Below are 13,103 nucleotides of genomic sequence, written 5' to 3'. Positions count from 1 at the left end.
ACTGTAAATGACAATTAACAGAAAATAATAGCAAAAAAAAAAGTCTGCTTTTTTTTTCCACAACCGACAGTTTGGGTGCTACGCTTCCATGACGAAGCCTCGGTCGACAGGCGTCATCAGCTCTAACAACCGTATGAGCGCAGTGCAGATCGACAGCGGCGAGCTAGCCAGGAGGGCACGCTCACATGCACTAACATGCACTACAAGGCATGCACGGCAAGACCGGATACGCCGATAAAGTCCAGATAAGCTCGAATAACAACACACACAGAGGGAAAGTGACTTCATTCTCTGCTCAGGTAGACGTTACCACACTTTATCTTTATGGTTATAATGCTCTGAATATCGTATAGAGAATATTTAACCAATATTCTGCTACAGATCTTTGTTTTTGCTGATGAACAGCACAGTTAAGGCCTACACGTATCCTTCACAGAGATCAGTGTTCTTGTACACACACACACACACACACACACACACACACACACCGTGCTGCATTTCCACATAACAGTCATTATGTCAGTAAACACAAAGGAAAAGATAATTCACCACTTTGTAGATACTCAGTTATTAAGCATAGTAGGTTTTCCATGCCAACTCTTTTGCAGTGCTGCAGTTTGTGGGAGTGGTGTGTGTGTGTGTGTGTGTGTGTGTGTGTGTGTGTGTGTGTGTGTGTGTGTGTGTGTGTGTGTGTGTGTGTGTGTGTGTGTGTGTGTGTGTGTGTGTGTGTGTGTCGCGGTGAATGCATGCATGTGTTTTTTTGCAAGAGAAGGCATTAAAGACGGAGTGGCACAAAGAAGTGAGCGAGGCCATGCAACGAGGTCGGTCAAGTGACAAGTACAAGTGTCAACGGTGTTAAAGCACAGCAGCGCATGAGAAGAGCAGGTCTCAACGTTAGTGCACAGCAAAAGGCTTCAGTAGCTTCTGAGAGGCGATGAAGAAGGCAAAGGGCAGCAATAGACTGGCAATTAGATTCAGGTTAAGATGAGGGGGATTATGGCATTCTGTTTTGTTTTTTTGTTTATCATCTTGACTCATGTTGGAATGACATAATAAGTGATAGATGATAAGAAGTTCACCTCTCACAACAGATACATCTTCTAGGGTAGGTGAGACATTATCAGCCCCTGATAATGATTTTAACCCAAGAAACAACCACATGAGGGCATATTGTTATTTTCACAACTGATTTGGCTGGGCTGTGTTGATATGTCCCTATTTAAAGAAATTTAGAGACAACGCAAAATGCATTCAACAGTTAATTGAAATTTGATTTCTTTAAAGAAAATGTTTACCGCTTTCACTTCTGCACAGTAAATATGAAGCCACAGCCAGCAGCCGGCTAGCTTAGCTTAGCATTAAGACTGGAAACGTGGGGGAGACTGCTAGCCCGGCTCCATCTAAAGGTACCAAAAGCCAAATGTGTGTCTTGTTTAGTTATCCATTCAAGAAATAAAAGTCCTCATGCTAAGCTAGGCTAATCAGCAGTATCAATCTTCTCTTGTAACGCTTGACAAGATAGCAAATAAGCGAATATCCCAAAACGTCCATCTGTTCTGTTAAGCCGACTTCCGTCGAGACATAATTTGAATTTAAGCGCATGTACTGTGTGGATCTCAAACAAAACAATGAATGCCTAGAGCAAAGCCACCTACAGCCACTATTTGGAATCACTAGCTTCAAGCTATCTGCACAAATATTTGTTTCAGAAAAATTTAAGCCACTGAACAAATGTTTCAGATAAGGTAGCAGCAGTGGTCAAGGGCGGTTGAGGTGGGTGGGGTGGACGGAGCACAGGACAGGCTTTGGTGGACTATCAGCTCACCCCAGAGCTGATGGGCTGAAAACAGAGACAGGAAGTGGGCCCCTTTAAGGTAAAAGACTGAAAGACAGGCCTTTTGGGGGGGGGGGGGGTTCTTGCTGGGCTGTGTGGACAAAGCAGAGCTGGGCGTGGCTGGAGAGAGGAAGAGGTGTGGCACTTTTACGTGTTTGAGGCACAGAGAGGGAAGGTTTTCATGTACAGTACCAGTCAAAAGTTTGGACACACCTTCTCATTCAATGGTTTTTCTTTATTTTTTTCTACATTGTAGATTAATATTGAAGACATCCAAACTATGAAGGAACACATATGGAATTATGTGGTAAACAAACAAATGCTCAACAAACCAGAATATGTTTTATATTTTAGATTCTTCAAAGTAGTTGAATGAGAAAGTGTGTCCAAACTTTTGACTGGTACTGTATGATTATCAGTATATGTGTGTGTTTGTGTGTGTGTTGGTGTGTTGGGGGAGTTGGTAGGAGGGTAGGAGGGCGGACGGTTTAGCAAGCGCAACCCCGTGGCTCTCTGATGGCGAGTCTTTAAGGGCCTGGTTCCTGTGGTTGGACACGAGGTTGATGTCCCCCTCCATGCTCTCGTTCATCTTCTCGCAGATGACGTCCACGAGTCGCTCAAACACCTGCTTCACGTTGATGTTGTCCTTGGCGCTGGCCTCGAAGAACTGGAAACCTGAGGGGTTTAGCAAAGATGGTTTCGTTTCATCTACTACGAAAAAAACACAGTAGATGCATGCTTGCTGAAATAAGCAGTACTGTACTAAAATATATGTTGGCAGAAGCTAGCAGGTAGAAGTCAAAACAAAACTACGTGAGCAAAAAGATATTCTACCTAGATCCTCTGACAGTCTCTGGCCGTCCTCCGTGGGTATGAACCGGTCGTCCTCCAGGTCACACTTGTTCCCAACAAGGATCACCTGAGCATTGTCCCATGAGTACGTCTTGATCTGCGTCGCCCTGTCGGACAATATCACAGTCTACTTGATTGAAAGCTTTAAAAAAAAAAAAAAAAAAAAGCAACGTAGAACCAAACAAATCAGATACTTTCATGCAAAAACAGCAACTAGATATGCACTTAAGGGTGGAAGGCACTTATTTAAAAGTGTCTGCAGTGCCACTAATAATAAAAAAAGCATCACTTTGTTTTACGCATGTCATCTCATTTTGGTTTCAACTGCACAATGCTAGAATCTGGCAACCAGTTATGTGAAAATAGTGCTAAATATTTAGCGTATTGGTCTTGTAGCACAGTTGGTGAAGAGTGGGTAAAACCTGAAGGAAAGTAGTGGGAAACAAAATGTTTTGCAAAAATTGTAGAAAGAAATGGAAATTGTTTTTATGGATAGGTAGGCAAAGGAATCCATGAAAACAATAGATTGCTTGCTTTAACATCTCACACTTCCAGCCTTATGAGCAAAAGGGCTTCATAATCTAAGTAAATGGAAAAAATGGGACTTAAAAAACCCAATATCTCCTGGAGATATTATTAAAAAACCAGAGTGTTTAAAAATGTCTGACTCACCAGTCCTGAACTGCGTTGAAGGAGTCCTGGTTGGTGATGTCATACATGAGCAAGAAGCCCATGGCTCCTCTGTAGTAGGCTGTGGTGATGGTGCGGTAGCGCTCTTGTCCCGCTGTGTCCTGCACGTACACACATACACAAATATATTTCTATACACTTCACAAACTTTATATTTATCAAGGTCTATAAAACAAACTAAAAGAAACTTTAATTCCCTGTGATAACTCAGTACCTGTTTTATGATTTGAAACCACAAGGGGGCAATATTGTCAAAACTATGGTCTGTTGCTGCAATACTTCTATCATACTGAAACAGTACATGTGGAGTAGATCCAACATTTAGCTATTAGAGGGAGTGGTCTACCTAAATGTCATACTAATTCAGAAACATCTTGCAGAAGGCAGATGTATGTTATTTTAGAGTGAACATATAGAGTGGTGGAGTTTAGTACTTCCCAACATTGTTTTCCCCAAACACCCATTCAACAACAACACCTATCATATTCCAAACATGTTTCAACTTGTTTTAAACTGGAAGTTATTGAACAATATTGATTATATAAAAGTGGATATTGTTGCAATCATTTTTTGTACATTTAGACTGTCAAGATTTAGACAGGTTTGGTCAAGTCTGGATTCATACTAACACTTTTAAAACATGTATCCTATCGCTATTAGTTAGCTAAAAGTATGAGAAAATGGAGGAAATTTGAATCATTGATCCTTGACTTTTAGCTAACTATTAAGACGTCACTACTGCACGCTTCCTTGCGAGTCGAAAAAATGACGTGGTATGTCTTTTCTTGACATTTGAGGAAAACGTCATGAGGTCAAGGAAACATGTCAAGGATAACTCATAAGGATTTAGGAAATGGCCGATGCAGTGCTAAGAGTATCCGACTGCAATCCACACGGCAGATGTTTATTGACTTAAGTCTACCGTGGTGCTCCCGCAAGGAATCATGGGAGGGCATTTTCTCCCCTTATTTAGCAAAGGGTTGTCCTTAAGCGTAGCCTATGCTTAAGGAGACAAGAAAGGAAGCATTGAAGCACCTTTCCTTAGCATTTAAAGGAGTTCTACCAGCTCTCATCATGGCCGCAACGTAATTTCACTCAGTTAGAAACTTTACTAAGCAAAAAAAAGACTATTGACCCCAGCCGTGGTTTCACACACTCTCACTCACAACAAGTAGTGTTCAGGTGTTAAATTGTATGTTACTCTTCAATCTGGCAGCTTCACTACCTCTGGTTAGGAATCACCCGTCTAGTAAATCATTGGTAAAGATGAGTGAGTTATTAAAGGCATTTTCAAATTGGATTCAAGTCAGGTTTATGTCTGGTTTAATTAATAGAAGGTAAAAAAGATAGTAATGGATCCTCTGTACTGTCTGTGGAATATGATGCCAAGGCAATTCATTCCTCTCTCTCTTTCCATACCACTTGGCATCAAACCACTGAAACACCACTCGCTCCCCTCCACACAAACCACCAGAGGATGGCGTTTAGATAGGAGCTGCCGCAACGATTACTTCTCATCAAAACCAGGACGTCTGGCTTGCATCAATAACCAGCTGGCAGGAAGGAAAACACACAGAAGATAACAGAAGTGAGAGCATCTCACAGAGTCAGGGGAGGCGTCGCCCCGCGCCCGCAACAAGTTTATCAGAGGCATCTCCTAATTGAATCCGTGATGTCACGGTCGGCGGCTCGAAACAGGTAGGCTGAAGGGTTACTTGGTAACCTGTCTGAGTCCTTCATTTGCATCCGGGGCCCTCAGTGTGTGGTTCTGTGTGTTTGTCTGCTGTTTTCCCTCACAGTGAGGAGGAGGAGTAGTGGGTTGCCCAGGTAACCTGAGAGGCCATCGAGGGTTATGAATGTTCCATTACAGCCAGGACTGCTCTACATCCATTTGACTTTTAAAAAAAAAAAGTACAAATTAAATCCTTCTATCGGAGACAACATTGCTTACCCTTGTTATGTTCTTTTCATTCTTTCCAATGTCACAGTCGGACTCTGCTTTCTGTTGGGTCATATTTTGTGTTTCATTAAAGTGCCAAATATTCCAGGTCCATCATTTTATCTCATCAACGCAGAGGTGAACCAATATTTGGCAGCGTAATGGGGCGTCTAACCAAATAGACAGTCTCAGCGAGGTTGCTATGATCAACCATAGCCAGTAAACAAAAGCCTCTCCCTCTTGTGTGTGTATATGTTTGATGATATACGGCGACAGGGTTTACATCAGGCCCCTGCTTGGTCAGAGACGTCACGGGGACCCTGCTCTTTAAAAAAAACATGCGTCACCTGCGTTTCTATCAGCACGCCAACACAAAGCAGCGTCCCCTGGGCTACCGAGCACAACACGCCAAGTGTGCCAAAGGTGTGTGCGTTTGCTCAAAGATCAGAGATAGATTTCCATGACACCAAAAAAAAAAAAAAAAGGGGATGTAAACAATATGTGTACACAGTGGGAACATACGCTTTAGCTCGGCATATTCACTGTGTGTGTGTGTGTGTGTGTGTGTGTGTGTGTGTGTGTGTGTGTGTGTGTGTGTGTGTGTGTGTGTGGCCATGTGGTGTGTTATCAAGCAGCCTGTTTCCATGATGCACAAAGCGGAGGCCAGCAGCTGTGCAGTGGGATCATCAACAAATAGTCCCTCTGTAAGGACCTGGTGAAATCTCTTACAGATGGTGTTCCAACATGAGTTTAACAGCCAGGATATTTCAGTTGATTATTAACACCACGAAAGGGAGGACTGGGCCACGAGGTCCCACGCCCTTTTTAAATACACTGCTGCATGGCGCTGCAGTATATCTTCATTATGTCCCCATCAGATGCTGATAGGGAGCTTCCTCTGCTTCCTGCGCTTAGGAAATACCAGGTCTCTTTGTGGTTTCCCATCATTCCCTTCTCAAAACCAAACGGATCGCACGATCACCTAACACACACTGTAGAGTCGTTACAGTTCATTATTTCGTCCTCCTCCTCTTTCTAAGCTGTTGGGATATCACACACACACACCGCTGATAATGCACGTCATTTAATAAGGGACACATGTTCGGGTAAGTGTGTGTGTGTGTGTGTGTGTGTGTGTGTGTGTGTGTGTGTGTGTGTGTGTGTGTGTGTGTGTGTGTGTGTGTGTGTGTGTGTGTTTTGGTGTGGGCTCCTCTGCTGCTGATTCATCTTTGTCACCGTTTGCATATCATACAGTTGCTCACACGTTGTTGGTTCAAGTGAATCATCTGTTTGAACAGCCTTAACCATGTATATCAACAGTATTTGTAGTGTATTGTGAGTAATGTGGGCTGGAGAAAAATGAAGGATACACTTTATAATACAGTGTAGTTTTTTTTTGTATTATTTACACTGTCAGGGGAGCTGATCGGGCTAAAGCTAGCCTTTTCTAGCCTTTGACACGACAGTGGTACCAATCTCCTTAACTAACTCCCTGAAAGAAAGGGAAAAAGTGCATTATTTCTTTGAAGAGGTTCTCCAGTAATTTCATATTGTGCTTCCGTAGATATAAAAAAAGGAATAGACAAAATCGACTGGACAGAGGCTGAGATATCCAGACTTTTTGTACCTAGATTGGGTAAAATTCAGAAAATCGATCATGTTTTTTTTGTTGGACTCTCTCATATGTATATTTTAAACTGTCATACTTGGTTTGTAAAGCTTTGTAAAGGTATCCAAGCCAAAGCTGAAATAACCCTGATGACATCACTATTGGTTTATTTTAAAGGGCCACCGAAACATTAAACAACTGTTTTCCCTGGCTTTGTAATAATCCTCATGATGAGTAAAATTACTTTTACTCAAATTGGTGGAGTCCCACTTTAAACAGCGATTGTTAAAAACTTTCTAATTGTCATCCACCTTAAGGCCTTCACACATCGCAGTAGTTTTCTTTGTACACGTCAATACATTTTTACAACCTGTTGTTGTTGCTTTCACAAAGAAAGCGACAGAAAAGCTACATCATTATTGTCTGAACAGGATTTATCTATCTCAGCGTTTGCTCCACTTCAACCAATCAAGTTTTGCTGAAGGCGTTGAGTTGCGTATTTATGAAGCAACACATAGGCTCTGTAGTCCAAAACAAGATGGGAAACTTTATTACTCCTTTCAATCTTGACAAAGGAAGGACAGAATAGATCCACTCCTGCCGTTCTTCCTTTTCACAATAAATGCCCTGGACATAGAATATTCACAAGCGAGTATTTCACACTGTTGTGTTGTGTTGTTTATTCGTCACACCTCTGGTGTGTAAAGGCCTTTACTTGCGTAGCTGTTTTTATAAATTGTGAGTTACTGTAACTGCTTGCTGCAGCGTCGGTCAAAAAAAGGCCACAAACTCGTGAAATGTGGCATTGACAAATTTGCATGACGACATATGCTCAACAGTAAACACAAATGAAAAAAAACCAACAAGCAAAGAGGAACCACAGCTATACAGACCACAAACACTAACTGCAACAAAAAGATACGATTTCAGCCTCAAAAATGGCTGAATCAACACCTGAAAATAATCATTATGAGCCATACCAACTTGGTATTTACTGGAGGGCTATTTTATTGTTTAAGAAGGTGTTTTACTCACACACTATATAATCACAAAACATTTCCTGCAATAACTACTGTATTTTAATCTGTTTAAGTGAGGAAGACACCAAACCACCAAAATATGCAACGAAAACATGGCCACTGAAAATATTTTATCATGTGCAAATTAATTGCAACTAAAAACTGCATTTAGCAAATTAATATCTTAATCCACAGACCATCAATTTGAAGCAGATAATCAATATTTTCTACAACTACAACTGATCAAATGAGTCAGTGTAACGTGAAGGGAGTCACTTTAAGTGACCAACCCACAGAGAATTATGACCAATTTCCATCTTTGTTCGGCTTTTATGGAACTTTTTTGCGTCCCACAGCTCAGCTGTTTTGTTTTATGATGTATGTCTTTGATTTAATTTTTTTAAAAACACTCGAGATTGTACCTTTCCAACAAACAAAATAAATACACAGTTATCAACCTGGCCCCTATTGAAAGCAGTGGAACACTTTGCAGCTAAAGAGCCAGATATTTGCCTCAGGATTAATGTGAATGTTGCTCCGTATCAGTTTGATGTATAAGTTTAGTGTATTTGAATAAGTAAGCCACATCAATTTAAAAAGTGTTAATGTGTGATGTGTTCACAGCTTGGTTCGGTTTCCTCAAAACTGCAGAAGGAATCTTACAGATATAATGAAATGCGAAATACCTGCAGTTCTAAAATATGGAAACCAGAAGACTTCACTTGTTTACTCAGCAGATCCGTCTTCTTTATACATTCAAGTAAACACCATAAGATGCAAGATAAGGGTAGCGAGTCAGAATGTCTATGAAACCATGAGGAAGTCGTGCTTCTTTACACTTGCACAATTGACATGCTAAGCTTGCACAAGGGCCAAACCCACGATTCTAGATTCTTGTAAACCTTGCATTTAAAAAATGTCTGCTGGTTAGCCTTCTACCTCCAAGCTGCCCGAAAGAAACTCCTTCTTGGTGTGAACAAGAATTCCACATGGGCTTAGTTCCTCTTTCCTCAACTCCCTGTCCAGCATCTATTTTCCTAACAAGAAATTTAAATCCACATAGTGCTCAGGTGTATTAGATTGAGAGAGGCAATCACGTTAAAATCAATAAGGGTTACTAGCTCGAGATGCTGCACTTTTTTTTAAGTCTGACTGGCAGTTTCTGATCTTCTTCCTTTCTTAGAACTATAATTGACAGCATACACAAACATTATTGTAAATTTTCTTTCATGGAGAATTGATAAAATTATGTTTATGATAAAAAATTACTTTTAAATGACTATCTCAAAAACTGCACCAATTTACAGGACCGTCTCTCACTCAAACAAATCTCAAACAAATAAAATCCAACAGAAAATGAATTTGATCTAATATGTTTTACTTTGTGGGTGAAGGGAGATCACCAGGGAGCTGAGAATTGCTAATGACAACCTAATTGCTGTTGACTAAATTGTCTGTCATTTCCAGTAAACATCACAAAATTAAATAAAATAAAATAAAAACCCAATGTATCGTATCTTCAAAACCACTCACCCAGATCTGCAACTTGATCCTCTTGTCATTGCGGAACACGGTCTTGACCTTGAAGTCGATGCCCACGGTACTGACGAAGGCGGAGGTGAAGGAGTCGTCTGCGTAGCGGAACAGGAAGGAGGTCTTCCCCACGCTGCTGTTGCCGATGATCAGCAGCTTGAACATGTAGTCAAAGTTCTGGTCGGCCGCATCCTTCTGGGAGGGCTGCTGCTGGAGCCGCGAGTCATTTGATGCCATCTAGAGAAGGGGAGCACAAGGAGGAGGCCACTAAATATATGAACCTAACACGCAGCGTTTGGCAGAAACATGTTCGACACTGGTTAGAATCAACTAGTACCCTTTTATTAGGAAATGAAACAGTGTGGAGCTAAACCTTTCTTTAGGGCTGACCCAGCACTGTGGAGAATGATCTAGCTCCACACATTGTCATTCTGGTATATTCTTTAAACCAATCAGAAACGTCTTGGACGGCGCTAAGAACAGAATGCAGCAACTTTGCCCTTACAAAATAGGAAGGGGAGGAGAACGCCCGCTGAAATTTTTTTTTTTCTTTTCTTTAATGAATTCATTGTGTGCCTTTATTTGACAGGGACAGAAGAGATGAATTACGGGGGGGAAGGATGGAGAATGGCTGGCAACAGAGGTCCTTTGCCAGACATATGGCGGTTCACGGTTGGCGCCTCAAAATGTCATTTGTGATGAGAGCGATTCACATTAATGCCCACAATTGAATTGATCAGCTGTGGAACTGGTGGCGACACTCAAAGGCAAAGAAGAAGACCAAGCACAACATCTGTCAGGCATCTATAATACATGAGTGTTATGGAGAGTAAAAACTGAAGGCAAACAAATCCTACCTGTTTCCAAGAAAAGTCCCCAGGGCATCTTTAACGCTGAGGTCACCTCTTTTTTTAATGTTCTGTCAAATGTTTGACTGATCACTTTATTATTTGAGCACTACTGTAAAATTAACCAATGCTCATCTCACTGGAATATTACAGAAGTTACAAAGTGAATCTGCTATTGATCTACTATTGAATCAAAGCTCAGCCAGATGTTAGTCAAATCCATCTGGGATCAGTGTGATCCTGTTACGGCTCCACTAAAGGCCTTGCAATCAAAATGAAAAAAGATAACAGCGAGATCAAGTTTAGAATAGCTAACACTTGTGCTTTGAAATTACGGGAAGCTATACCATGTGCTTTATTGTAACCATTCATTTCAACCTAATCTCTCCTAAGAGGCCTGTGTGAGAAACATTGGGAGGAAAGGGAGGGTTGGTTGTGAAAGGGAGAGCGGAGAGCTCGCCTTGTCTATCCCTCCAACAAACACACAGAGATGATCAATTGGTCTCTCTCTCTCTCTCTCTCTCTCTCTCTCTCTCCCTCTCCCTCTCGACCCGTCTCCGTGGAGACTGGAGTAGGGACTGAGCTGCCAGCAAGACCCATTAGCGGTCAAAGCAGTCAGTTCACTGGGCTTTTAACTGGCCAGATGGAGGTCTCCGGAGCGGGATAGAGATATCTATCATACTACCATCGAGGGCTATGGAAAAAAAGAAAAGAAGAAGAGGAGGAGGAGGAGGAGGCTCATCGCTACTGAGAAATTGGAGAAGCCAGGCAAAATAATTTACTGTGTAAATGTTTGCTCTCACAGTAATTGCCAGGGTATGAGAGGACGAGTCCATGTTCCTCACTTGTATGCTGATAGTGATCAGCTGTGTCTGTGTCTCTTTAAAAAAAAAGTATCCAAGGAACTAATAGGTGCATGAGTAAGGAAACACCAAAAACCCCTAACCATTTTACTTATTAATTAATTAAAATCCTTCCAACCTTCCGAATCACCCTTGTTGGATTTGTATGGTCATTCTGTATCTCCGGTTGACGTACTCCTCCAGTCCGCTGGAAGACTTCTACACAGCCTGTGCAAACTTGCATGCCGGCTGATGTGGAAATGAAACGCTGCTGTAACAATCACACAATCCTCTTTCACAACTTCACCAGGTAGGCACATGCTCCATAAAACACAATCCCTTTTACCCTGAAAAGTGCTTCTCAGTGCTTCTCAGTGCTGTGATCAGGTCATAACTTTCAAGTCTTTCTAATCTCTTGAGACGTTGCCCTTTTAAAAGAAAACCCCACATCACATGATGGCAGCAAGGGTCTCGGGGGGACATTCTTTTGATCGCTTAAAGATCCCTTAGCATAGATCCACCCATTCAAAATAAATGTATTTCTTAGTCCAACTTTCAGCTCAGCTTAAGCCTGAGGTAACCCCAGTCACATGTCCTCCATGTTTACTGTCGAGATCAGGCCAGCAAGTAGGCTCATACAGCCTGCGAAGACTTTTTATTCTCTTTTTACAAAGATGTCACGTAAATTACAAGATTGACATGGTGTTCTCTTGTTGCTGTGCTCTGCTGAGTGTCAAGTTCCCTCTGCATAACGGACAAGAAGAAACACACGATACCAATTCATGTTGCCAAACTGACTGCGATTAGAGTGTCTTCTTCAACCACATGTTAAATAAAACTGATGTTTGGGAACAATGTAGAGCAGTACTGGACAACAGAAAGAACCTGAGTGGTGACTTTGATAAGGGGGGGGGCGGGCGACATCAGCACCTGCCATGACACTGGGACATTACATTACATTACAGTCATTTAGCAGACGCTTTTATCCAAAGCGACTTACAGTCAGTAGTATGTTACATATCATTCACCCATTCACACACTGATGACAGGCTACCATCAAGGTGCCACCATCAGACTCTAACTAACATTCATCATCCAGTCCACACCGATGGCAAGCCTTCAGGAGCAACTTGGGGTTAAGTGTCTTGCCCAAGGACACATCGACTGCCGAAGCCGGGTATCGAACCACCGACCCTCTGATTGGAGAACTACCTTGCTCTCCACTACGCCACAGCCGCCCACAGCCGGACAGTCATCACTGAGGGGGACAAACATCCTTCTAACTAGTGAGGGATAACCTTCCACTGGGCTGCAGTAGAGGATGGTAATGGGAGCTCCTTTATGGCCCACTGGAGTGGCTGTTATCACCAGTAAAGACAAACAAAGGCCATTACTGGTGGACGGGGCCTGATGATGGGTGAAGCCAGGTCTAACTGTTTGTTGAGCCTGGAGCCAACAGGAAAACACCAGCATTGATTAGTCTGCAGCTGTCATTACTGGGAGGACTGGGAGATGAAGGCGAGGTTATTGTGTTTTGATACAATAGTGGGAAATCACTAAGGTTTAGGGTCTAACTTTTTGGCCACTTTAAACAAACCTCGGGTGAGAAACCCATCTGTGAGGTATCAATCCGCACACATCTACCTGTTCGCATGCATTCAAAATAAACCGTAACCACTCTGGGTGACGGTGCCGCATTAGCACTCGGGCATAAAGGAAGTGCGAGGCAGGATTTAAAAAAAAAAAACCAAAAAAAAAAAAAGAAACTTAAACAAACTCACCTTCTTATAGAAGAAACGCAGACGTCCAGCTCGGTTGTCCTCTTGGCTCTCGGTTGAATCACGCTGAGATGCCGGGTAGAGTAACGTTAGCACCGGCAGCAGACCTGCTCTCTCCTTCCTCAACAGGAGACTTTCTTTTTCTTTTTTTCGTTCTTG

General features: G+C 42.2%; 1 protein-coding gene across 1 annotated transcript; it reads right to left on the bottom strand.

Annotated features, from left to right (window-relative positions):
- Positions 1–2,276: 2,276 nt before the first annotated feature.
- rab3db (RAB3D, member RAS oncogene family, b) lies at positions 2,277–13,103 on the bottom strand (the record flags this gene model as incomplete). The annotated part of the gene is made up of 5 exons (XM_054608266.1): positions 12,948–13,103; positions 9,477–9,713; positions 3,359–3,477; positions 2,669–2,793; positions 2,277–2,509 (listed from the first exon to the last, which is right to left on the bottom strand). Coding segments are annotated over exons 2-5 (714 nt in total), but the record flags the coding sequence as incomplete, so codon positions are not given.

The sequence above is a fragment of the Anoplopoma fimbria genome, chromosome 11, assembly GCF_027596085.1.
Source record: "Anoplopoma fimbria isolate UVic2021 breed Golden Eagle Sablefish chromosome 11, Afim_UVic_2022, whole genome shotgun sequence".
NCBI lineage: Eukaryota > Metazoa > Chordata > Actinopteri > Perciformes > Anoplopomatidae > Anoplopoma > Anoplopoma fimbria.
The sequence above is the reverse complement of the archived record's forward strand: the minus strand, read 5'-3'. Positions and strand labels throughout refer to the sequence as shown.